Source organism: Lissotriton helveticus, chromosome 5_1, assembly GCF_964261635.1.
Source record: "Lissotriton helveticus chromosome 5_1, aLisHel1.1, whole genome shotgun sequence".
In the NCBI taxonomy this organism is placed as follows: Eukaryota; Metazoa; Chordata; class Amphibia; order Caudata; family Salamandridae; genus Lissotriton; species Lissotriton helveticus.
The window spans coordinates 924,897,776-924,923,637 of NC_136065.1; the positions used below are offsets into that span (position 1 = coordinate 924,897,776).

The 25,862-nt window shown below is 45.5% G+C and overlaps 1 protein-coding gene and 1 long non-coding RNA gene across 2 annotated transcripts in view; one reads left to right on the plus strand and one right to left on the minus strand.

Moving 5' to 3' along the window:
* The window catches only part of SLC35G1 (solute carrier family 35 member G1), a 209,947-nt gene that overhangs the window by 61,985 nt on the left and 122,100 nt on the right, over positions 1–25,862 (minus strand). The window contains exon 2 of the mRNA XM_078643389.1: positions 9,691–9,868. Coding sequence (XP_078499515.1) covers positions 9,691–9,868 — 178 coding nt within the window. The remainder of the gene's footprint in view (positions 1–9,690; positions 9,869–25,862) is intronic.
* On the plus strand, positions 1,965–20,193 carry LOC144754995 (uncharacterized). Its single transcript, XR_013594822.1, has 4 exons — positions 1,965–2,008; positions 2,273–2,334; positions 2,426–2,504; positions 20,120–20,193. It is a non-coding gene; the product is annotated as an uncharacterized LOC144754995 (long non-coding RNA).

Here is a 25,862-nt window from a genome sequence, read left to right on the forward strand (position 1 = left end):
CAGCAAGTCCATGAGGAGGAGAGGCAGAAGCGGCCCAAAAGTGGTGTGGTGCTGGCTCCGGACCCGCGTGCGCCGCACGGTCCAGGAGTAAGGCGTTAGGGCCAGCAGTGGGTGGGTGGTACAGCTGAGGAGTCAGAGGCCCAAGCGTGGTCAATGGAGTGGGCCGTCCTCAGAATGGCAGAGCTCAAGGGAGGAGAGTGGAAAGGCGGCGTGAGGAGTCAGCAGAGGCCATGCGAGGAGTGGTCGCATCAGCATCGGTTCCTGCTGTGGACGATGCAGAAGATGGCGGGACCGTGGGGTAGCGGCAGCAGGGAGATGTGGGGGGTGTGCAGCCCGCAATGCTGGGCCAGTGCAGGGAGGCCAACTGAGGGAAGCGTTACAGGAGAGCCCCAGCAGCAATAGAGGTAGGCCCAGGCCCCGCAATACAGTGTACACACCGCAACCCTGCCGCAAAAGCCCCCACAGCAGCGACACTCACCGGGACCAGAGGGGGCAGGCAACAGGTAGGGCTCAGTGGGGCACCGCAATTCCAGTGGGGCAGCCGGTGCATGGAGGGATGGCAGCGGCTCCTCTGTAGTGCGGTGCGGGATCCGGCCGTGCAACTCCAGTTAGGGGCAAAAGGCCCGGGCAGCCATCAGCAGGGGGAAATCAGTGAAGTGGCGGCCTCGGAGGGCCAAAAAGGAAGCAAACGATGCTCCTAGGTGCACGGGAACAGGATCACCCTGAGCGAGGTGAAAGCTCTGATGTTATCTGCAGGATCGTGGCAGATAACAGGCTTGGCCGGCAGAGCCCACTCAAAGTGCGGCCATCTTGCAGCCAGCTAAGCTACGCCCCAAAGCTTACCCTCAATCATTGGCCATCACAAATGTGGGATGTGTGTGTGCTGCTCACAAACATTTGAAGGCACACTTTTCAGTTTCAAAAACATCAAGTAGAAACATGATTGGTTAACTAACTGCAAAAGTAAGAACTTACTATATGGCATTCTATGCCCGTGTCCTAAATTGTATATAGGTAAAACCAATCAGGAAGCCTGCCAATGCATGATACAGCACATGTCTCGTATTAGAAAACAAACAGCAAATGCGCCCCTGGTGAAACACTGGACGTTGAAAAATCATAATGCGAATAATTCAAAATGGACTGTTCTATCAAAAATTGCAAGCAATCCACGAGGAGGCGATGTGGACAGGGCGTTATTACAAAGAGAAGCAATGCTTATAGTACAGTACAATACAGCCGTCGATGGATTAAATGAAATTTACAATCTGTAATACAGATTGATGAGTTTCCGCATGATATTCTTTGGAGCACCAATTCCATTCCTTTGTTGTTTCACAAAAAACATCAGTTTTTCTCATATAGAAAATATAAGTCTGATCGTAATGTGCATATATAGGGACACTTGTGCACACAACTCCCTTCGTGTACTAGAATGATGGACTTAAATCTTGCTACCGTGTGGCAAGAGTGTAACATCTGATTGCCACGCTTGTGCATTCACCACCATTGCACTGTAGAAATGCTTTGATTTGGGGAGTTCCTTGACGCTCTTTGTTCTGAAAGACATCAAAGGATTTTAATTACAAACAATCTGACGACAATTGCCATCATTTATGTCAAGTAAGACTTGTCCTCCTTTTCCTTTCAAGTAACGCGGTGTTGGACAGTTGTGCATTCAACACCCATGGTGCACCGTCTTTGTGGAGTTCAAATTCGTTTAAGGCAGTTCCACAATCATTGATCAACCTGCAGCTTGCAGTGGCACTACCACTCCTACTGGTAGATTGTAATTGAATCGCAAGCAAGGTCCACTCTCTCTCTCTTTTTTTAAAACCACGAAATGTCTTCTGTGTCGGGAGTGAATAAAGTTATTTCAAACTAGACGTCATGTGACAATTAGATTCCTGAATCCTGTGTTGTCTTAAAAATGCGTCAGCAGCCGCATTGTGGGTGGTGGCTCACATACAGACGTGATTGCACGCGGGTGTTGAAATAGAAGCGTGAGGTAAGAACGGATTGTTTTGTGAATTGCAATTTTTTGGTTTTGGTTTTGGTAAACGATGTTTGAATCCTCCTATTTCTCAACATATTTAGATTGACAAACACGCATGGTGGCTTGATAGTTTTCAAAGAGTACGGATTTATTCTTGAGCCATTACGGCATATCTTGAAGGTATGTTGAATTGTGTTTAGAAAACTCTGTTTAGAGGGAATTAATGATGGATTAACCTTGTTTTGATCTCTTGCCGATTTGCTCTTTTCTTGTAAGGTTGTTCGCTGGAGCTTGACCTTTACCCAAAACATCTTTAGAGGTCCACTTGCAACTTCTAAGTAAGTTGAACTGAGTTTTTTGTCATACCTCTTTGCGTATGTTGAGGTTTCTAAATTAAAAGCCTTTCTTCTTTTTACTCTTTTGGTTCAGACAGTGGCATTTGTGTTGACATTGGCAGTCGTGTTATTATCGAGTGGCACAGTTGGTGCCAGGATAAAGGTTACACAAGGTAAATTGGTTAAAACTTGAAAATAGCTGAGGCGTTTTGGAGTGTTTGAAGACTGGTTTGATTTAATGGTAATACATGCACCTTTTTCTTTTGTTTTTTTTCCACCTCTCTTTCTAGGTCCTGAGGATAACCCCGTTAAAATACAAGTGGGGTTTGAAATGCGTTGACCATTTGTTTGTAATCAAACAAGTGTTCTTGATAAATTTTGAGTATCAGGTCCACATCGTATTATGACAACGAATGAATTTGAGTTTCATATGACCTGAATGCAGTACTGTTTGGAAAACTTTCTCCGTGGGTCTGTGTTGCACCTCATATACTCTTGATTTTGTGGTGTAACTTTTCAACTTTTCCCTTGAGGTTCTCTTCTGTTTTTTCTTTTTCTTTTATTTGATTTATTTTCTCTAGTTTTGTTGGAATTTGAGCTTGCTCATATTTTGCAAATGTTTTTAAATATGAAATGTAACGTAGTGTCATATTTGTGATTGTTATATCTGTGTAATATGGCTGTATTGTTTTTGTGGTCCTAAAAAAGTTTGGAATGTTCAGGAAAATAATAACATGAACCGGTCTATTTTGAGATAATTCTTTAAAAGACAAAAATTATAAAAATAAAAATAAAACATTTATTTGTTTTACAATCACTACGAGTGCCACGTGTGATTGTGAGGAGTGAAGTGGTGAATAAATATCGGTATTGGCATTTGTATTGGTGTATTGATTATAGATTTGTCCAGCCTTACTGATTATGGGCCAGAACCCTTTATTGATTTGAAGCAGTCTGGTCTTCCGGCAGGGGCATGTGTATCTCTGGCTTTTGTTAGCCAGTGTGTGATTCCTTTGTCATATCAGCCTATACTGATATTAGTATTGTGTAATGTTGTTGCCAATGAATTACAGAAAGATTCTATATTTCTATATGACTCAGGCTCAGTTCCTAGCTACGGTGCCTGAACTGGAGGGGATATAGGAAGGACAAGGCTGGTAAGTAGGGATTTAATTAAGTAATGCTCTGACCATACACAGGGCCGAACTGTTAGGTTTGAGACTGACAGGTTAGTGGACCACACTCGATTTAAAGTGTGGCCTTTGGTGTGGGTAGGTAGGAACACATGTTGTGCGAAGTCCAAACTACTGAGCAGGTCAGTGAAACCCGTTGATGATTGCTCACCTGTTTCCTCATTTGCCCACTAGTTGAAGACCCTAATTATCAGAATGTTTGTATGATCAATTACCAGGGGAGAAATATGTTCCACAAAGGGTTGAGGGAAATGAGGCATGTGACCTGATCTCTGAGAGGGAAACTAGCTGTGAGGAAGGGGAAATGGTAGTTAAGATACTAGCATAAAAAGCAAGGCAGTTTAAAATAAACAAATACGCAGGAATAGAAACCCAGAAAATGAGCAAATACTTAGAAACCCACAAGAGAGAAATAACCTCCACTTGAAAAACTACAAGAAGAAATATCATTCAGGTTTAGAGATTTCTGGACAGGAAATTTTAAATTATTTGAGTAAATTAGCCATTCTGTAGTTGCATAAGCTGATCAACCTGTTCATAGAAGAAGAAATTAAGAACATAATAAAGACGCAGAAGTCCTGGAAAGCCAGTGGGGAAGGTGACCTTCTTATAGAGGTGTACACAAGCTTTGTTCTGCAATTAATAAACCTTTCTAGGAGCTGTTGAATCATCTCCTCTCAGGAGAAATGCCCCCCTCATTTAAAATTGGAGTTATGGTGATTGAGTCTATTAAAATCATGAAGTTTCTCATAGAACCATCCTCATTCAGGCCAAAATGGCTTAGTTCTTAAAGGAAACTATTGATCTGCTGCAAACACAGAGTACCCGCAGTAATAATAAAAGTGCCTGCAGTAATAATATTACTGGATGCCAAAAGGCCTTTGACTTTGTGGAGTACGAATGTATATTCAATACCATGACAAAAATGGGCTACCCCAATCATTTATCAGATTAATAAAAAAAGATATAAAGAAGTATAATCATCAATTATTATTAACCCTGGGAAGATTCAGACAGTGCCCATATTTAGGGGAGCATACTAGAGTTACCCATTAGCGCCACTGCTTGTTGATGTGTTTATTGAACCTTTAGTGCTAGCCTCATGTAGGACCCAGAACATACAATCTCACATAGAAGGAATGAGTAGGTTAAATGTCAATGCAGAAGATATTGTACTGTTTTAGAAAGAAGATCAGAAAAATATTGCCCAGGCATTGAAGAAAATAGCAGAATTCACAGATTTGGAGGGTGTACATAATAAGAGAGATCCTTTCAAGTTTCATACTTCTAGGATATCATAAAAAGTAGCTTGGAGTTTGGGTTTTGGAGGCATTGGAAAATACAATAATAGTTTCTAATAATTACTTAAAGCTGCCAGGCTCGATTTGAAGACATTTCACCATGGGGCAAACACTGGCTCATTCTCTAACTCGGTGTTTACCCAGCCTCCATTATGTGCCCTGACTCTCCATCTACCCTGCTGATGGGCACTTTGCCACCTATAACTTCAGAGCTGTATAATAAGGTACTGTGGTGCAGGTGGTGAATTGCCTGTCAGCAAGAATTATGCAGTACAAAGTCCACATACAGGTAGAATCATTGAAAGATGTAAATATCTTTGAATATTTTTTATAGTACAGAATGATTTAGCGAAGATATCCCTCTTCTCACTGTTTGTTTTTGACTTCTCCATGACACCATGTACCTTCAATCTAGATAATTCTTAAAAAATTGATGATCAACAAAATATTTGTTGGCGGAACAAATCGTAGATAAGTATGACCAAGTTTTCAGATAGCCTAAAATATCTTGGCTTGGCTTTACCTTCTCAAAGAGGCTACTTTTTTTTTTTCTTTGAGAGGCTACTTTGCCAAGCTACTTTTCAACACATTATGAGATGCTTCATTCCCCGTAATCAGCTCTTCAGTAACAGTTGATATTGGTAATGCTAGAATATATAAGTCTTGACCTTTCAGTATTTTTGAAGCAAATATGGAGCCAAAAATTAGCTAGGTAGAAGACACTGCGTGAAATCCAGAAGGGAAGAAAAGTATAATGTAAATTTAGAAAAATACTGGCAAACGTTGCAGAAATGACTGGTATAATGTAATGTACACATTTGGGTTTTCCTTAGAGAAAAGCATCCTGAAGAGATAGGGATAATTTAATATGGGGCTTGTGAAAAAGTGTATTTTATTGGATCAAACTGTCCACTGGAATATGTAAAGAACAGGGCAAGGACAGATATTGGCAAATATTTAGATACAGATCTCCAAATAAAGCAATTCCTCTTGATGATTAGTAACATAAATGAAATCCAAAGGACTTAGTGTAAAAACTATTTGCATAAAAATACTTGATCGATGAACAGAACATAGCATGCTACATTACTGTGAGGAAAACACATGGAGGAAAAAAAACGTAGCAGCTATGTGGACTATGAATTTTGGGCTAACATTCACTGAGGCATCATGGTCAGCAATTTGTGAATACATTTTCTATATTTTAAAGGGGCACTTTTCAGGTAAACGCAATTATTTGTGAACTGCCTGTTATATCTGACACCAGAAAAGTCGTATGAATATAGACCATTAATCTCAGAAGAATGCCCAAGATGTTGGAATGAGAGTATAGGGAGCTGGTCACATATAATATGACCCTGGCTATAGAAGTGTTCTGGTTATTCATCTACAGCCACAGCTCTAAGGCCTTAGGGTACACACTCCGGAAAAACACAGTGATTGCTTTGTTAGAGTACATCCTTACAGAAAATAATATTCTAAAGCAACTCTTAATTCAAAATTGTGAGTTTGCTAGATACATTAAAAAAAGTATGGGGTAGAATTTTGGAGAAAACAAAACATAAATTTAAATACGTGTTTTTTAAACATCAGTAAAAGAAGCTTGGATGTTTGGAATGCTTTGAATAGCAGTACGCTAACTGAATGTCTTAATGAGGAGGGATTATACCAGATAAATATTTTTCTGTATCGAATGGACCAAAACCGTTAACAGGTAGATCATTTTCTACAAATATGAAATATATTGTCTGATAGGGTCAGCACTATATCTTGATCTTGATAGGCTCCAACTTGGAAGGGGTAGAGAGAATAAGAGGATCATAATTTAAGTAGTCAGCATAAAGAGAGCCACTAAAGTCAAAGAAACACCAGATCATCCTTTCACCAATCACAATTTTAGCAACAGTCCTGCGCACTCATATAAAATAACATATCATATGGAAGAATATTTAGGAGCAATAGGACCAATCCAACGCTGGAGTCTTTGCTTGTTTTTCCTTTTCACCCCGCGAGTGAATAAGACGCCAGAAAGCGGCCTCCGTTTCGGGACATTGCCTGGAAAGAGCACGCACTCGTGCACCACCGGGATTGATCCGGTCCTTACCCCACTCTCTCCATAATTACACACTCATGGTTACTCCTATTCTGGTACTACGAAGGATTCTCTTTGTACTGGCATCACTTCTTGACAGATCTGCCGATCGGCTTGTACTCTTCCATTTTGAACATTGATTGCCAAGATTTTAGTTACCTTGCCGGGTTGGAATTATCACCGGATGTGGGTTTTCCAAATTTGGATTCAGCCACAGAGCCCTGAAGAGTTGTGGAACACTGTTTTCCATGACGAAACACGTGTCGGCTGGCTGTGTGTAACTTATGTCTGGTGACCAATTAAAAAGAAGGAAAAAAAAGCGAAGACTCCAACGTTGGATTGGTCCTATTGCTCCTAAATATTCTTCGATATGATATGTTATTTTGTATAAGTGCGCAGGACTGTTGCTAAAATTGTGATTGTGTGGTTTTTCTACACAGATTGAGGGGATTTTAGCGTCTCCCCTTCCTGACAGTACCATCCTTACCTTTTGAACAAATACCAAATAACGTCAATAGTACTTGAGCGCAATTACTTCCTGTCTACTAAAACCCGGTTCTACCCACTCTTGCATCCTTTCACCAATGCCCAAACTGAAGAGTATTAAAGAAATCGTCTGTGGTGCTATATGTTGAAAAGTGAATTAAGTTGTACAGATGTAGAAACAATATTAATAGCATCTATGGTAAGGGTTACTTTTATTGACAGCTAACACAAAAGGAGGCACAAGGTAATCGTTCAGCAGCCATCCTCCCTGTTTACAATATCACACACCTCAAGGTTGATGAAAGGAAACAGAAAAGCTACCCACTAAGGAATCCCTTATTGTGGGATAGGAATGCCTTCCCCATCTATTCGTGGAATGCTTCAGCATCGGGCTGCTTCTACACTCTCACCTTAAAAAGTATATCACCATAAAAAGTTGAGTGCGCCTTATACCTTTTGAACCCCGGCCCCCAAAATTGGTTTCGCTCCACCCCTGATGAAGGCAACACAGGGAGTGTAGTAGCAGCCCGATGATGAAGCATGCCATGAATTGTGGGTGAGAGTATTCCTATCCCACAATAAGGGATTCTTTAGAGGATAGCTTTTCTGTTTCCTTTCATCAACAGTGCAGTGTGTGTTACTTGTATTGACATTTAGGAGGCAAGTGGAGATTGGGGTGCCACGAGATAATGAGAGAACAAATCCCTATATTTGAGGATATAGACTAGTCATGTGAAATGTTGACTTGTGGGTGACAGCAAGGAAGATGGCACTCTGCCTCTTTGTTCATGGATGGGAGGACCCCCTCAGACATTGTACACATATCGGGACAGGCCGCAGTTGTTACAGAAGGAGAGTGGGCTTACTCGGATCTTATTGGACCTGTAAGTGCTGTGGGAGATTTGCACCTCACATCAGCTCACAAGACTCTGTTTTGCCTCGTTTGCTTTTCTTCCTTCTCACTAGGGAAGGCAAGAGGTGTAATTGGGAGGTTATTTATTTCCACAGAGTATAAAACCACCTAGCTCTCACTTGATGAGATGTATGGTCACTATAACCGGCTTGGCTGACAAGCGTATGTAACTTGATTTGAATGAAGAATATTCCCGACACCCTGCTTTTTGAATTGCTGTGGTTATTTACGAGTAAATCTGTTCAGTACCTTGTAGTTTCCTGTGTGATGTGCAACCCCAGGATTAGGAATTCGGTTTATTTCACTTCAGGGCTTAAACCTGAAGAGCCCAGGGCTGACTCTATTGATAACGCTATCCCTCACCATGAGCGGTAGCATCCTTGCAGGGCTTTGCCAGGCTGAAGGTGTTATTGATTATGATTGATTATGGATTTCTAAAGTGCTAGAATCGACTCCCGAAGGAGTATCTCTGCGCTGTAGACCGCTGGGGAACCCGTCCTGGCTTTCCCTGTGAGATGGTCCCTACTGGGTATCTCCAAGGTGAAACCAGGCATCCCCGGCGTATGTGGGGGGCCGTTGTGGAGATGAGGCAAGCTAATGCTCAGAGTTGCCGAGTGTGATTCCTAGTAAGAGTAGGCACCGAGGCGAGAATTATCGAGTCTGTTGACCCTGGTCCAAGACCCTGCCGCGTCGGAATTTGAACCCTGGTCCCGGGCCGTCCTCTGCTCCCGGGTCTGCCGCCTCTAACCAGTGAGCCACACCCCTCAGGGAAGTGAGATTTTCAGCTGGACCTACCTTGGCTCAGTCTATGAGGTGCCGGTGCATTAGCGCACGTAAAGCGCCTGGATGCCTGGCCCTGACATTGTGAGTGTCTGTCAGGCTGACCTTTTCCTCAGTCTGACAGACACTGATCATACTTTGAAAAAGAGGGTAGTGGGTGTGGTGGGGAGTTGGTGGGTGGAGCCCCTTCAACCGTTATGATGGGCTGCCTCTGTTAGTATCACGCACTCCAGGCGTGGCCCTAGCACTCCACATGGTAAGTGAAAACAATTTGCGAAAAACGTTATCAGTGGCCCTGTTTCAATGGCATGCGAGGACATTGTTCCATTTTTTTGATATGCTCAACAAGATGGAATGTGACTTGGCAGATACTGAAGAGCACTGCACAGCTCGAAGGTCAAAGCTTGAAAAGCATTTGCTTGTTGTATTTGCTTTAGATTGTTGAATGACTCATGAACGCTGATCCTTTTCTTCATGGTCATGTGCGCAACTGTATCAAGGACAAACTGTTATCACATGAAACCACCCTCAATTGATTAAATTGCTCCTTCGCACATGCTGGATAAAGAGGAGTCTCGGTGAAGCAACACTTACTTGTAATATGTTAATAGAGGGAGGATGAACAGCATTTGGAAGACACAGCGAATTGCACTTATTTCCACCGAGTGGACATTTTCAATCTTCTTTACCAATACAGCACCAGATGAGAATAAAAGGGTAGAAAGTAAAGTAAATAGAAGGCCAAGTCCGGGACACGGCTTCTTCTCGGTATCTGAAAAAAAGGAAGGTTATATCAGTTTAAGTAAAATGTCTTTTTGGTTAAAAAATATTTTGTATTGAAATCAAACACATTAACATGTTCATTTGTTTCTCCTGCGGTATCTTAGTGCTAAATAACAGGGACGGTATTATACTTTGTGCCCCTGGAGTGCAAAGGTCGTGTGCATCTGCGGTTCACGTTGCTGTTAAATAAGGGGCTACAGAGGCTTGTGGGTCCCCTTCTGTCATACTGTTAGTACTTGGACAAATGTAGCCCACACGCTATTATGAGAGGGTATTCCCTCATTTTCATGGGGATGTGGCCCCATGCAATTGGGAGAACCTCTTTGCCACTATGTCTGCGCCGTATTATAGATGCGTGCGCATACGCAAACAGGCCCTTAGGAGGCCCATTCACAGTGCACCACAAAGGTTTGTACACTGTCAGTGTCCCTCCTGAAAGCAGCCTCTGGAGGGGGGAAAGTGGGTCCCATGGACCCTCAGGCGCCCCCTGCAGGTGAGTGCACTGACTCACAGCTTCCACCTGCAGTGAGGTCTCTCCCTTCTTTGCATTGCAGGTGGGTTGCCCCTGCACAGAAAAACACACAGTGGCTTTGAAGCAGCTGCACCGTATTTCACTGAATGCACTGCTACCAGGGCACAAAGGTTTACGGCTACCCTGGAGGCAATGTATTCATTGTAATGGCGCGCTAGCGCGCTTTGTCCCTGTTTGAGCCTGGCGCATCTGTTTAATGATGCGCGTGGGTCAGGGCTGGACTGGGAACCACAACCGGCCCTGGCAAAGTGCTCGGCTGGCCCCCCCTCCCCACTGGTGGTGCTGCCGAGCTCTTTGCCGGGGCCGGTTTTCGGCCGATTTTGCAGCTATGCTGCAAAAACGTCCCGGTAACAAAAAACGGCCCCCAGGGGTCCAAAACCGGCCCTCACCCGTGCGGCGCACCAGGGGATTGCCCGGTGCCCGCTATGGCCAGTCCGGCCCTGGCTGTGGTGCAAGCGGGTACAAGGTGCCACGTCCATATTACGGTCCCTGATGTTTATTGTTAGTAATCTCAGTGGTTCTCATTTTATCTTCCTTTGAAGAATGAAAGTTTGGGTGGATCCAGTGTTGTTTAAACTTGTGAACATAGAGTCAAACACAGAGCTCTGTATTAGCCCGCTGAGACTTCAGAGCCAGTTCCCAGAAACATGTATGCCTGTTTTCACTTGAAAAATGGCACAAGACGTAATTTCGCTAACATTGTACAAACCCCCACTTGCCACCACAAAAGACAGACAGAAAGGTAGCAGAAAGGCAGAAAACATTGGCAAGCATATTAACTAAAAGAACAAAGTTTATTTTGTTTTTTACAGTCAGGACGAATAAGAGTCTGCTAAGCCCTGCTCGTTCTAGGTGAGGCATGTTCTAACAGAAATAATAGGTATGAATGATATAAATTAAATTCCATTTATTAATGCACACTGCTTCTCAATTATGCATGTAGTGGTGCTGGAACCCTCTGAAAGCAGAAAAAGCAGAAGGATATACCACTTGAAAACTAAAACAAGCATTTACAATGCAATGGTCTCGGCATTATTAAAGGTAGAGCTATTGGCATTGTTCATGAAATTTTTATTTTTTTAAAATCATAAATAAATGGCACTGTCATTTACATTGCCAATAGCTTAATTGTTAAATAAATGGCATTGTCATTTACAATGCCAATAGCTTAATAGCTCGCAAATGCATGACCTATTGCATTTACACCCACAGAGAGCCACACATACAAAGCCACCCACACACACACAGAGCCACCCACACAGAGCCACACACACACACACAGAGCCACACACACAGCCACACACACACAGCCACACACACACAGCCACACACACACAGCCACACACACAGAGCCACACACACACAGAGCCACACACACCCAGAGCCCCACACACCCAGAGCCCCACACACCAGAGCCCCACACATACACACCCAGAGCCCCACACATACACACCCAGAGCCCCACACATACACACCCAGAGTCCCCCACACACACACCCAGAGTCCCCCACACACACACCCAGAGCCCCACACACACACACCCAGAGCCCCACACACACACACACACACCCAGAGCCCCACACACACACACCCAGAGCCCCCCCCACACACACACACACCCAGAGCCCCACACACACACACCCAGAGCCCCACACACACACCCATAGCCCCACACACACACACACTCAGAGCCCCACACACACACACACACACACCCAGAGCCCCACACACACACACCCAGAGCCACACACACACCCAGAGCCACACACACACCCAGGAGAGCAAGCACGGCGAGGGGGCAGGGAAGCAAGCACAGCCAGGGGGCAGGGAAGCAAGCACAGCCAGGGGTCAGGGAAGCAAGCACAGCCAGGGGTCAGGGAAGCAAGCACAGCCAGGCGGAAGGGGAGCAAGCACAGCCAGGAGGCAGGGGAGCAAGCACAGCCAGGGGGCAGGGGAGCAAGCACAGCCAGGGGGCAGGGGAGCAAGCACAGCCAGGGGGCAGGGGAGCAAGCACAGCCATGGGGCACTTGAGAAGTTGGAAAAAAAGTCAGGACAATGAAAATGCTGTAACGATGTGCCAAATGACCAACACAGTACAATTATGCAAACTGTCTTCATTAAAACAGACATTTCAATAAATCCCTGCGCAAACCCCAAAAAGTTATACTTTCCGCAGCGGGGCTTAAGCCCAAATCAAGATCCTCTTAGTCTTGGAGTCGCGGTAAACCTCCTTTGTCAAGGGACTCTCCCGATTTCTACCGGAAAAGAAGAGCTCGCATCAGCATGCCCAGAATAGCCCAGCTGAAACGCTGTTTTCAAACCCACGATCGGTCCTGGTGGGAGGGCCCAATCGTAATCACTCAAAGTGTGCCTGGATCTTATAGCTGGGAGGATACACAGGCGTAGGGCAGTCACAGGGAAGCTGAAGCTCGTTCGCCACAGCTGTGTTGCGTACTCAGCAACCCCCACCAGATGAAGCAGCCCGCCGGTCTCTCACCATCTTTAAAAGCCTCTGCGGCACAGAGAGTCAGAGTTCCGCCGCCTCGCCCAGCACCGAACACAGTCTTGTGTCTGATACCTGTGAGGGGGGGGCGCTGTGCCCGACCCCTCTTGCCAGCGGCTGTATAAACATTGGCCGGCTATCGCGCTGGGTCCGCTTCACTCCAGGAGTGCTTCGGGATGCCCGGGGTGTTGCCTTTGTTCTGCTGCTCGGAGCTGGTGGTCGTCATCTTGCAGGTGGAAGCTCCGATAAAGTTAGGATTTAATTCAGGCACAATTGACAGTTTTTAGACGCTGTCTGTAAGTCCTCGGATTCTATAAATGTTCCGATTCCAGAATTTGGCAACATTGGGGAATTTAAGCCGCATTTGCATGCTTTTTGAGGTCGGGGAATGTGGGTTCGACACGGAGCTTCGGTTCAGGCGGCCCCGCTTTTCTAAAGTTATTTTACGGTGTGGTACCGAGTTTATTAATCACACTTTTGCGACCCTTAAGGTGGCAGTGACAAAGTGGGCTGGCTGTTTAAAGAGTCCAGCAATCAAGCCTTTCTTGCAAGAACAATATAATGTGAAACAAGAAAAAAATAAAAACTTACATGCCGCAAAGGTCTGAAATTTTCGGAATCGGGGCGTGTTTTTGGGTGAGTGACGGATAACGTCACAGGTAGAAAGAATGCAAAAAGCACGCCCCCGAATCCGAAAAAGATGGGGCTTGGACCGAGTGACGCCCCTCTCCTCCAATGGCTGGCCAGCATTTACTAGGCCAGCCAATGGAGAAGAGGGGCGGGTTCCAAGCCCCCTCTAAAAATCATTAAATCTCGGGCTCTGCCCACTGCTATGCAGTGCGACGGTCCCTTGACCTAAAAAAATAGTGATGCAATATATTTATTCTTTGAAGGCAATTGTTTTACTGTGTTTTTTTTATTCTCGTGCACAAATGATACATTACTAAGACTAGTGCACAAATTCCCCGAAGAATAAAAACGGCTCAATAAATCCAACAAAACCCCTATCTTTCCTAGCTAGCATGATGGGGGTTGCTGATGAATTCTTAATGGCACTTTCAAAATAGAAAATAAATTAACACCCTGCATGACTTGTCTAATAACTGAAATCGGAGAAAATATGCATCTCTCTTTCTGAAATGCAGTCTATAAAGAAGGTCCTGATACAACACACGAGTACAGAGCAATAAATATCCCCAAGTATTCCTTCGAAGAGTCTGTCAGCAGCCCATTCACTTCTTGAATGTTTTATTGATTAGCCGGGGCCTAAAAGGACCCCGAGGTGAGATTTTGTCAGTAGGGGGAAGTCTGACTAAAACTGCATGGAATGGTGTGACATGGCCCTGCCCATTGTCCCATAAGTAAGATGTATGGGAGTGTCGGATGTTCTGCAATTTGAGCCTTCTCTGGAAAGCCATAGTTTTCTCATACATTCCTACTGAACTTACAGCTTGCCACTATTAAGGTTGAATTTTACGGAGAATATATATCACAAATGTCCGCAAAAAAATGACATCCAAAATCAAAATTACATTTCGATTTCTTTATGAATGTTGTCTTATAAAAAAACAGCTTTTAAGGCAAAACAAAGGAGTATTGAGCTACGAACATCTTGAAGGATTTCCCTAAGAGGGGCTGACGGCAGCACATTCATTTCCTGCATAGTTAGTGTGGACATTTATCAATCGTTGTAGAGTCCGGCCTTCTCAAAAAATCCATTGTGTGGTCAAGCTTTACTAGAGGAGTTGTAGCCTAATGAACAAAGCCTCATTTCAAGATGCTAATAAACCTGTAGGTGCAGGATTCCGGAATATTACAACACTCACGACGGTCAGTATGTGGTTATTTCGACTGTACGTATAGAAGGAAGGTTCCAAAGTACATGTGAATGCGTTTTTTTTTTTTTTACGCGAATAGGAATTTGTACCAGGGCTCTATGTTTTTTCTCTGACAGCAAATCCGCTCATCTCACCAGACTGAGTTAAAATGTAATAAGATATCGACATGAGAACCCACTACCTTCTCTATTCAGTTCATGGGTTGTCTGTGGCGCACCAACACCTCCGATGTAATTTATGTTAGAAATTGCTAAGATATGGTATGAGGAGAGATGCCACTCACATCTATGCTAAGCACACGAGCCGCTCACACACTCGTCTCAGCAGGTCATAACTATGCATGTTTTACCAGCTGTAAATTCTGCCAACCTCTGCGTATTACGTGAATGACAACCAATACATGATCAATGATCTTCTGCCCTGCCCCATGATGTTTGTTGGATGGTAACAGCAGAAAAAGGGAATATAGCATGGAGTCAGTATCTGCACACACAAAAAAGTGAGTGTGTGTGTGTGCATGGGCACATGGTTGTGTATCTAGCATGGGGAGGGCATGGCCTGCCAACACAGCATGGGAATGATATTAGCTGTCGATGTACGGATAGAGCAAGTCATTTGTGCTTGGGGGAGCACAACTGTGGATGTGCACACTAGACCCGGAAGGGGTTGGCTGCGCAAGTGTATCTAATTCTCCCTGAGACTGTAGAGTTATTTGCTGAGCCAGCATAAACAGGGTAGGGCATAGAGAACAGGGACGGTGCACATGCACGCAACAATAGGAGATTGTGCGCTGTGGGTGTGCACACAGAGTCAGGCGGGCAACTAGAGCCAAATTTCAGGGGTGGGGGGGCTGAAAAATATTTCGGGGGGGGCTAATTCTTTAAACCATAGACAGAGTGGCTGTAAAATGGGGTGAAAACACAACAAAAGCCTCATTTACAAGTAGATGGTCTTTTAAAGACCTGTTAAGTGCTCAGGTGCGGCTGCAATTAGATTGTCGCCAGCCGCCGAAGCTGTCTCTGCCAGGGCTGACTCACACGACGGGGGGGGGGCTGCTGAAGCCCCGTGAGCCCAATGGGTGTTGCGCGCCTGCACAGAGTCTGCAGATGCAGAGACTGTGGTTGTGAACACAAAACTATCAGAGGGCATGAACTACAGATGTTCTCGCTGAGCCCGCTGATGGCATTTACATGTGGGTGTATGTGCACACGGAGCCCGGGGAGGCACAGACGGGGTTATGCACTCATCTTACGCAGAACATACACTTTGGGCGTGCATAAACTTTGCAGAAATTAATAAAAATGGGGGGGGAAGGCTACATATAAAGTCGAGAACATAGAGTGTTACTATGCAGTGTGCGCACCAGAGCGTACCAGTGTTGGGTCAGTGACTGCACACACCTTGGGGATGGGGGCTGACTATAGAGTCACACAGAGTATGGGGGGCATTGGAAGGCAAAGACTGTGGATAAGTAAATGATGCATGGGCTCTGTATGTAGTTGCAGAGATTTGGGTCATGGGGTGGGCTGCGCTGCTCTCTTAAGTGACTAGAGGTTTATGTGAACAGAGCCTTGTTTGGCGGGCGGCATCCGGACGCGCGTCTAAGAAACGCAGGGATTATAGATGTGCCCATAAAGCCGGGTGCACAGAACGTGGATAGCCAGCTATGATATACCCAGGGAAGGACATGTCTGAAATAAACTGGGACCTTTTATGCATGTCATGTGTGTCCTCCCTCTTGTCCCTCAATCCCCTCCCTTTTCGCAGCCCCTTCAAGATAATAACCTCACCTCATATTCTCCCCGTTCCCGGATGACCGGGCAACTGCCTCCGTGGGTCCTGGGCTCTCCCTTCAGCTGCGGCACATTCTCACCTCCCCTTTCTTAATCGCGGCTAGATTTTTTCACTGCCTGCAGACGTATGTATATTACAACAGCCATGAATTACTCCAAGTGCACATTGTACAGTAACACACTCCATACACACAAGCGCACTGAAGCCGCCTGCCAGGCGCACGAGGACTGAGCACAACACGCGTGAAGTGACAATGCAGCGGCTGTTTGCAGCCAGCCAGGGTGCCCTGCCGGGCTGGGCCAGTGTGGTGGTATTTCGGGTGGGTGAAGGGGCAAAGGTGAATAAAAGGCGGAGACCTGTTTGGCGAACACTGCGATGTCCTCGTTGAAAGAGTCGGAGGAGCAGACATCGCCCCCGGCCACGCCGGGCTCCCGGGGGGGGGGGGCAGGTGGCCAGCTCGCACTTTTTAAAGACCAGGGCGAGAAGGGGGAAGAGCGGGTGGCTGCGGGGGGGAGAAGAGAGGGCTCAGCGTAGCGGCGAGGAGGAGCAGATTTTCGGCTGGATAGGCTCTGTAAAACATTAACACAGGCATCTACATTAACACGGCAGTATTGTAAAAGTTGGCAACGTGAAACGATTGTGGCAGGAAAAACGGGACGGGCAGGGGCACGAAGAACGGCACAAACAGGGGGGCAGAGGCTTACCTCATGTCCTCGGTAGACGCTGCTGCACGCTGAAATGGCGGCGCTGCAGGCTAGTGCTTCTTGCCGTGCATGCTCTCGGGAGGGAAGACACACTCGAGCCGCAGCAGAAGGGAACTTGGAAGGGGGATCGCAGAGATGCAGACTCCTCAACAGGGGAACCAAAATGGCGGCCACAAAGCTTACGAAAATTTTGGATTCGGGGCGTGTTTTGCTGTCCTGAGTGACGGACGACGACACGAGCTAAAGAACAGCAAAACTTACGCCCCCGAATCCGAAAGAGACGGGGCTTGTTTGGAGTGACTCCCTTCTCTTCCAATGGCTGGCCTCCGTTTAGGAAGCCAGCCAATGGAAGCGAACGGAGCAGAGAGGCGGGTTTAAACTGCCCTACTCCAAAACATAAGATCTCCGGACCGGAAGCTGCGCTTTGCGCAGCTTATAGGTCCCTCGACCTAAAAAAGAGAGCAACAAAGGAGGAACTCCATTCCAGAGCTTATCAGTGAGGTATTTAAAGGAGCAGCTGCTGTTCCCGAAGCATTTTAAATATGGAGAACAACTAAAAGGCAGTGGCGGCTCCTCCGCCCCACTGCTTTTGAGCAGTGTAAATAAAGGAAACATAAAATAATACTAACTGGTTGTTATTATTATTTTATGTTTCTCTTCTGCTGCAGTGTTACAGTGTGCTCCTAAATGCAACACCAGCCACATACTACACCATTACCACTTTCCAGCTGAATGTGCATGGCTCATTTGTGACACTTGTCCTTTGTGTGATGCTTGGATTTTTTCATAATCAGACCCTACCAGCACTATTGCACCACCATAACGTCACTTTTTTGATGTTACGGTGACACAATGTGCCACTGGCATATTTATACGGTCACGTAAAGCCACTTTAGGTAGCTTTTCATGGTCTTATGAAAATGTCCCTCTTTCATGCAGAAAACTGCATGAAAGTGGCGTTCCATGAGTGTTGCTGGGGGTGTTCCCAGCAACATCCATGGCGTTTTGACACTGCGTATAAACACAAAGAGAGTAAGGGATTGTCGAGATCAAACTCCCATTCCCCTGGGGTTATATATCAAAAACACAAGAGTGAGTATCCCCAGGACAAAGTGTCCTAGTGATTTATAGAAGTGGAGAGAGAAATATAACAAAGAGAATTCTTTCTTTGTTTAAGAAACCCCTCACTCACCACCCTGGTTGGTGACATGCTTCATCATCGGGGTCCACCACAATGGCCGAGTGCCATTTAGGTGTGCTTCGACGCCTGTAACTACAGCGGAGCAGGTTGTTTTGTGAAAGTGGAATAGTGAATCAGTGAAGTTAAAACATTGTCTTTGTAATATTCCTTAAAATTTATTCAAGAGTTTGCAAGACCAAAATTAAAAACAAAGTGAGATACTTGTGTTGGCTTAACTGGCCAAAAAGTATCAGTGTATTATGTGATAGACAGTGGTCAACATGTTTCAACCTTGGATAAAAGTTTATAAGGTTTTCTTCAGGACCAAAATGCGTGAAACTGGTGGTCTACGCACGCTAAGGCGCATCCAACCCTGAATCCACAAAATTGCCAGACCGTGTACTTACGGTTCAGCCAGCTCACAGCTTTGTGTGTAAGATAAAAAAAATTCTGAAAGAAATAAAACAGCATAAATAGTGTACATTTGTATGCTGTTTCTGCAGCATTGCTTATTTCCATTTCTCCACATTATTGAGTTAGGAGGCTCAGAGCTTCCACATGCATTTTGTTTCAGATTTTGTGATTGTTTATGTGTAGGAAGGATTTCCTTCCTGCACTAAAATAATAATCCCCGCAATGCAGGCCCCCTTGTACCACGGTGAAAAGGTGCCTGCGTTGGCGCATGGCAGCCCATTGTGCACAGGTGCATGGGAAAAGGACAGGAATGCGCCATATCTAATAGATACAGTGCATTCCTGTCCTTTTCTTTTACCATAAGGCAGCGCAGTAGCAATGTCTGCTGTGCTGCACTATGACAAAAAACACATAAATGAGGCACACAGAGTTCAGTGATGTATTTTTTCATGTTATGCAATAAAAATGCAGAGGAAACTTTCAACAACTTCTTGGGGTCACTAATGCACAATCCTTCCTTATTTAAACCAGAAGTAAGAATAGTTATCCTTCTGAGACCCGAGTAAACTGGCCAGAATCTCGGAAAACAGGATGTTGCTCCCCAGAGCGAGATACTGAAAGAAGGGGAACTTAGGTTACTGTTATACGCAGTACTGTGGGTGAGCCAACAAATTAACAGGGAGAGCAGAGTTAAGAGTCTGTCTTTGCTCCAACAGCCCAACTTGGTTACAAGAGCCAAGGCACAAGCTGAGCCATTGGAACATTTGGCATGAAAATCATGCAACAGATATTATGTAAAAATATGATAAAGTGTCTTCAAAACTCAAAAAAGTATACTTCTTTGACAAGCGTTTCACTTTAGTACATCAGATAATATAAATGAATTCAGAGGTTTTTATTTAAAGTGACTATTAGTGAACAAAGAGGGAAGTCCATTGTCATGTGCAACCTATAAGTGGGATATACTTTTATTTTACATTGAGCAACATTATAGTTCAATAAGTCAAACACAAGTAAGATTTTTGTGCTGCACGCAACCTCATGTATTTCAGTTTTCTCCTATGCAATAATGGAAAAAAGAGCCTTGAAGAGGGATGGGCTGAAATATGGCTTAAGAGGTTTGTCTGATTTACTTATGTTGACTTTTATTGCTAAGATGTATAAACAAAACAATGTATGATTTGATATTCCTCAGGGGTCTATTGTGGTTTGGGAGGCTGTTGTTCTCCAGGTAAGATGGTAGGTGGTAATGTTGTTATTTTGCTTTTGCCACAGGTCACAGGAGGTGATTGCTGCCACCAGCGCCCTCAGGAAAACAGGGAAGGAAGCAGAAAGTATGTAACGCCACAAAATTGTCTCACCTTCACTAAAACACTTGTGATAACTAATTTGTGACCTTCTTTACTATACCAACAGGCCTCTCCCCCTTAATTGCTCAAATAAAGATGTTGATGTTGTGTGAACGAATGACATTGGCCAAAGAGATTATCTATGAATTGAAGTGGGTGGGGCTGATGGATGAACTTTGAGGCACTCCACAGATGCGTTTGCAGGCTTCTGAGGAGTAAGGTGCCAGACTGACAGCTTGTATTCTATCCATTAAGAAAGAACAGGTCTAGGGTGAGCAGGTCATTGGCTGCCAATCTTATGCAAGCACTTGATCAGGATGGGGTGTGAGACCTGGTCAAATGCTGCAGAGAGGTTCAGGAGAAAGAGTGCTGCTGCGTCTCCTCTGTCAAGGATCATGTAAATGTCATCTGTGCCAGCAATGAGTGCTCTTTCTGTACTGTGGCTGAGCCTGAATTTACACTGTGTGGCATCGAGAAGCTAGTGGTTGCTGAGGTGATCAGTGAGGTGTCTGCATCCAGAGAAGTCCGACTTCCGGAGTCCGGATCAGTTCTGCCCACAATACCACAGCTGGACAAGCCCAGTTCAAGGGTCCAGGACTAGGGATGGCACCACCTGAGGGGCAAGACTCACAGTAGGCAGAGACCAGGTATAGGGTTCAAGGTAGTTTGAGCCTTTTCAGTCTCTGAGGCTCTGATCAGGACGCAGGCCAACTAGTCCTTGGAGTCACTCTGGGGGTCCTTGGTTGAAGATGCAGGTCCAGCCTTTCTCACTGAGGCATTTACAACAAGGGGTGGTGATGGACAGAGTCTCTGAATTAAGCAGAGTACTCTCACCCAGTCAAAAGATCAGGGCTAGATCCAACACCGTTTTTTAGCTCATTGCACCATCCCAGTTTCAGAACCCGGCTGTATGCAAATTAGTCTGTCCCTGGCCCAGTGCATCATGGGAACAGGGCAGACCAGACTACAAAAGCCAATTCTTACACTGGGAAGGAAACAAGCTTCCGGGGACCGGTTTCTGGCATTTCAGCCGTCTTCGGCCCGGCTTGCTTGAATCCTGATGGTGCAATGAGCAAGGGACTCACATCTGAGTATACCCTTCCACGCTTAGGGTGGACAAAATTATTTACAACAAGGGGTGGTGATGGACAGAGTCTCTGAATGAAGCAGAGTACTCTCACCCAGTCAAAAGATCAGGGCTAGATCCAACACCGTTTTTTAGCTCATTGCACCATCCCAGTTTCAGAACCCGGCTGTATGCAAATTAGTCTGTCCCTGGCCCAGTGCATCATGGGAACAGGGCAGACCAGACTACAAAAGCCAATTCTTACACTGGGAAGGAAACAAGCTTCCGGGGACCGGTTTCTGGCATTTCAGCCGTCTTCGGCCCGGCTTGCTTGAATCCTGATGGTGCAATGAGCAAGGGACTCACATCTGAGTATACCCTTCCACGCTTAGGGTGGACAAAATTATTTACAACAAGGGGTGGTGATGGACAGAGTCTCTGAATTAAGCAGAGTACTCTCACCCAGTCAAAAGATCAGGGCTAGATCCAACACCGTTTTTTAGCTCATTGCACCATCCCAGTTTCAGAACCCGGCTGTATGCAAATTAGTCTGTCCCTGGCCCAGTGCATCATGGGAACAGGGCAGACCAGACTACAAAAGCCAATTCTTACACTGGGAAGGAAACAAGCTTCCGGGGACCGGTTTCTGGCATTTCAGCCGTCTTCGGCCCGGCTTGCTTGAATCCTGATGGTGCAATGAGCAAGGGACTCACATCTGAGTATACCCTTCCACGCTTAGGGTGGACAAAATTATTTACAACAAGGGGTGGTGATGGACAGAGTCTCTGAATTAAGCAGACTTCTCTCACCCAGTCAAAAGATCAGGGCTAGATCCAACCCCGTTTTTTAGCTCATTGCACCATCCCAGTTTCAGAACCCGGCTGTATGCAAATTAGTCTGTCCCTGGCCCAGTGCATCATGGGAACAGGGCAGACCAGACTACAAAAGCCAATTCTTACACTGGGAAGGAAACAAGCTTCCGGGGACCGGTTTCTGGCATTTCAGCCGTCTTCGGCCCGGCTTGCTTGAATCCTGATGGTGCAATGAGCAAGGGACTCACATCTGAGTATACCCTTCCACGCTTAGGGTGGACAAAATTATTTACAACAAGGGGTGGTGATGGACAGAGTCTCTGAATTAAGCAGAGTACTCTCACCCAGTCAAAAGATCAGGGCTAGATCCAACACCGTTTTTTAGCTCATTGCACCATCCCAGTTTCAGAACCCGGCTGTATGCAAATTAGTCTGTCCCTGGCCCAGTGCATCATGGGAACAGGGCAGACCAGACTACAAAAGCCAATTCTTACACTGGGAAGGAAACAAGCTTCCGGGGACCGGTTTCTGGCATTTCAGCCGTCTTCGGCCCGGCTTGCTTGAATCCTGATGGTGCAATGAGCAAGGGACTCACATCTGAGTATACCCTTCCACGCTTAGGGTGGACAAAAGTGTGGCAGGGTATACTCAGACATGAGTCCCTTGCTCACTGCTCCATCAGGATTCAAGCAAGCCGGGCCGACGACGCCTGAAATGGCAGAAACCGGTCCCCGGAAGCTTGTCTCCTTTCTGGTGAAGAATTGGCTTGGTAGTTTGGTCTGCCCTGTTCCCATGATGCACTGGGCCAGGGACAGACTAATTTGCATATAGCCAGGTTCTGAGCTGGGATGGGGCAGTGAGCTAAATAACGGTGATGGATCAAGCCCTGATCTTTGGACTGGGTAAGAGTGGTCTGCTTAATTCAGACACTCTGTTCATCACCACCCCCTTTTCTGAATCGTTTTTGGCCACTATAGGTGTGGCAGGGTATACTCAGACATGAGTCCCTTGCTCACTGCTCCATCAGGATTCAAGCAAGCCGGGCCGACGACGCCTGAAATGGCAGAAACCGGTCCTCGGAAGCTTGTCTCCTTTCTGGTGAAGAAATGGCTTGGTAGTTTGGTCTGCCCTGTTCCCATGATGCACTGGGCCAGGGACAGACTAATTTGCATATAGCCAGGTTCTGAGCTGGGATGGGGCAGTGAGCTAAATAACGGTGATGGATCAAGCCCTGATCTTTGGACTGGGTAAGTGTGGTCTGCTTAATTCAGACACTCTGTTCATCACCACCCCCTTTTCTGAATCGTTTCTCACTGAGGCAGCAGAATAGCAGCATAGCTGCCACGGTTTCAGATTGTTGTGTGTGACATTTTCATAAATTCAGTGTAATTATGTGTGACATTTCAACAACTATTGGTGACACTTTGTCGCAACCAAAATCAAGCAATCGTTGTCTGCAATAGGGGCAGCCCTATTACCAAGAACCTTGGGCAGTAAACAATATTATAGCTTTATAGCTACAGTGATTCAGGGAAGATTTTTTTTTTATAAAAGAGTCAGGTTTCACCACATACAAAATTAAGGTGCAAATGAAGTGTGAGGCGGCGACCCGGGCCCCCCTACGCCGAAAACGCCCACACCCACCTGTATTACCTTCCTTTCCGCCGGGACTGCATCCCCGTGAACGCTTCCCGATGACAGCAACAGAAGAAGGCGAAACACCCGTGACCAACGGAATCCCGCCCTCCTCTCTCTTGCAGGAGCCAACCAGAGACCTGCGACCAGAGGAAGGACAACTCTCTGACCCCGGAAGTACCACCCCCGTGGCAGCGTCAGAACAGGGAAAAGCCGAGACCTGGGACCAGAACGCCGTTGGAGTATCGTGGCAGGACACTCGAACTGGAGCCGTGGAAGGAGAAGAGGAGACCGAAGAAGACGTGTGGACGGAGGACTGGCGGAGACCCGAGGAGGTGGCTGGAGAGCGGCCCTGACTCACCGGAGAGTCACGGCGGACCGTGTGAGTACCCGTAATCCCCCTCAGAGCTCGCTAGGTGCTCCTGATAGATCCTGTGTAAATTTCTCCCTTCTAGGCACGAACATAGTCGTAAGAGCACTGTAGAGATTGTAAAGCACCCTCACTTTGTAAATATCCTTCCCCCCCTCACGCCCTTACCTGACACGCTCTCGTTTTTTCCCTCCCCCCTCTCGATTCCTCCCCGCCTCACAGTCACTCCTTTCTCTCCCGCATGACCCGGGTGACGGTAGTAGGGTTCTCTTGAGAACCCCGTCGGGACTAACAGGTCTCTTGTTTCTCTTACTTACCTCCGAGGTTCCTCCCCGACGTCGGATCAGCCAGAAGACCCTGCAGCAAGGAACTGGACCCAAGCCCGACGCAGAATCCGGACCCTCGAACAAAGACTTTGTTCTCACGTTCCCGCTCTTGTTTCTTTGCCTTAAACACCAATAAACACCGGCGTAGCCCACTACATCCGGCCTCCTTGCCTGCTTTTCCGGCCTGCTGTATGCTCACCCTCACATGAAGGTACCCACAGACAAAGCATTTTTCGAAGCAACTTCGGGGTATTAAAATAACGTATTGCCAAACACAAAAAAGATCACACATAGTATAAACATATAACATGGTCCTCATGGGATTACACATAATCAACATATAAAGACAAAAAAATCAGTGTATACAAACAGACACTATGGCAGAGGAATAGTAAACAAATTGTCCACTACATTTCAGGATCAATAATACAGTGACTGCGTCCTCTTAAATTGCCAAAGGGAACGTCAACGCATTTTGACCTTATCACTCAAAGGTCATTATCAGGACACAAGGCACGTTTTTGAAAGCAACCATCAAAGCATGTAATATGAGTGAATTAATCACCTCGAAAGGACTAACGGCTCAACCAATGATATAACCTCTCCAAACAATTAGAGCTCAAAGTTCCATAAAGCAAAACAGGAAAGTCAATTTTTTGAGGTAGACAACAATTTCTAAATGGATTGCATCTGGAGGAACGCATCTGATATGTTTCAGTGCTACAAAATGGACCTTCACTGAATTTGAAAAAAGATACGTCAGCAACAGTTCGCAATATTCTCCGTCAGCATCGAGTTTGTATGTAGTAGATTTTCTAAAGCACTCCATTGAGCAAAAAGTAGTAGTCTTCCATGAATATTCACTTCTAGGGATAATCCAAAGGACGTAATATTCATGAGAGATACAGAAACAGACTTTATTAGGAGTATGATTGAATCACAGAGGTGTTCCATGGTAAAAGCATATGGTATAATAAAATTAACTACACCAGAGCTCCCTTTGGAGGAGGGATATATTTTGAAGCACAAAATAACCAACACTACACCTTTACAATATTCTAGACACTGAATTGTCTAAAAATACTTGTGTGTTTTGGCATGGAAGAAGGAAACAATTAAACTAACAGTTTGGAATTGCAAGGGATATGGGAGAGAGCAGTTGTTTACCCATATATTTATTTATTTATACATTTTTACATAGCACAGACATTACCCAAATATGCTAGAAAGCTTTACAATAAAACATAAGACTCAAAATAGCAGGTCATTTCAGAGGGGACAGAATTACAACTGTGTGCTGCTGAGAGTGCAAGATCACAGAATAGCAAATAGTGTTATAAGGTATAGAATTACAGTAATTCGAGGAAGTAGGTAGTATAAGTAAGAGCAGTGAGCATTTTATCAACTAGTGAGTTAATGCAGTTAACCTAAGCATTAGATGTGAGAGCACATTTCCAACG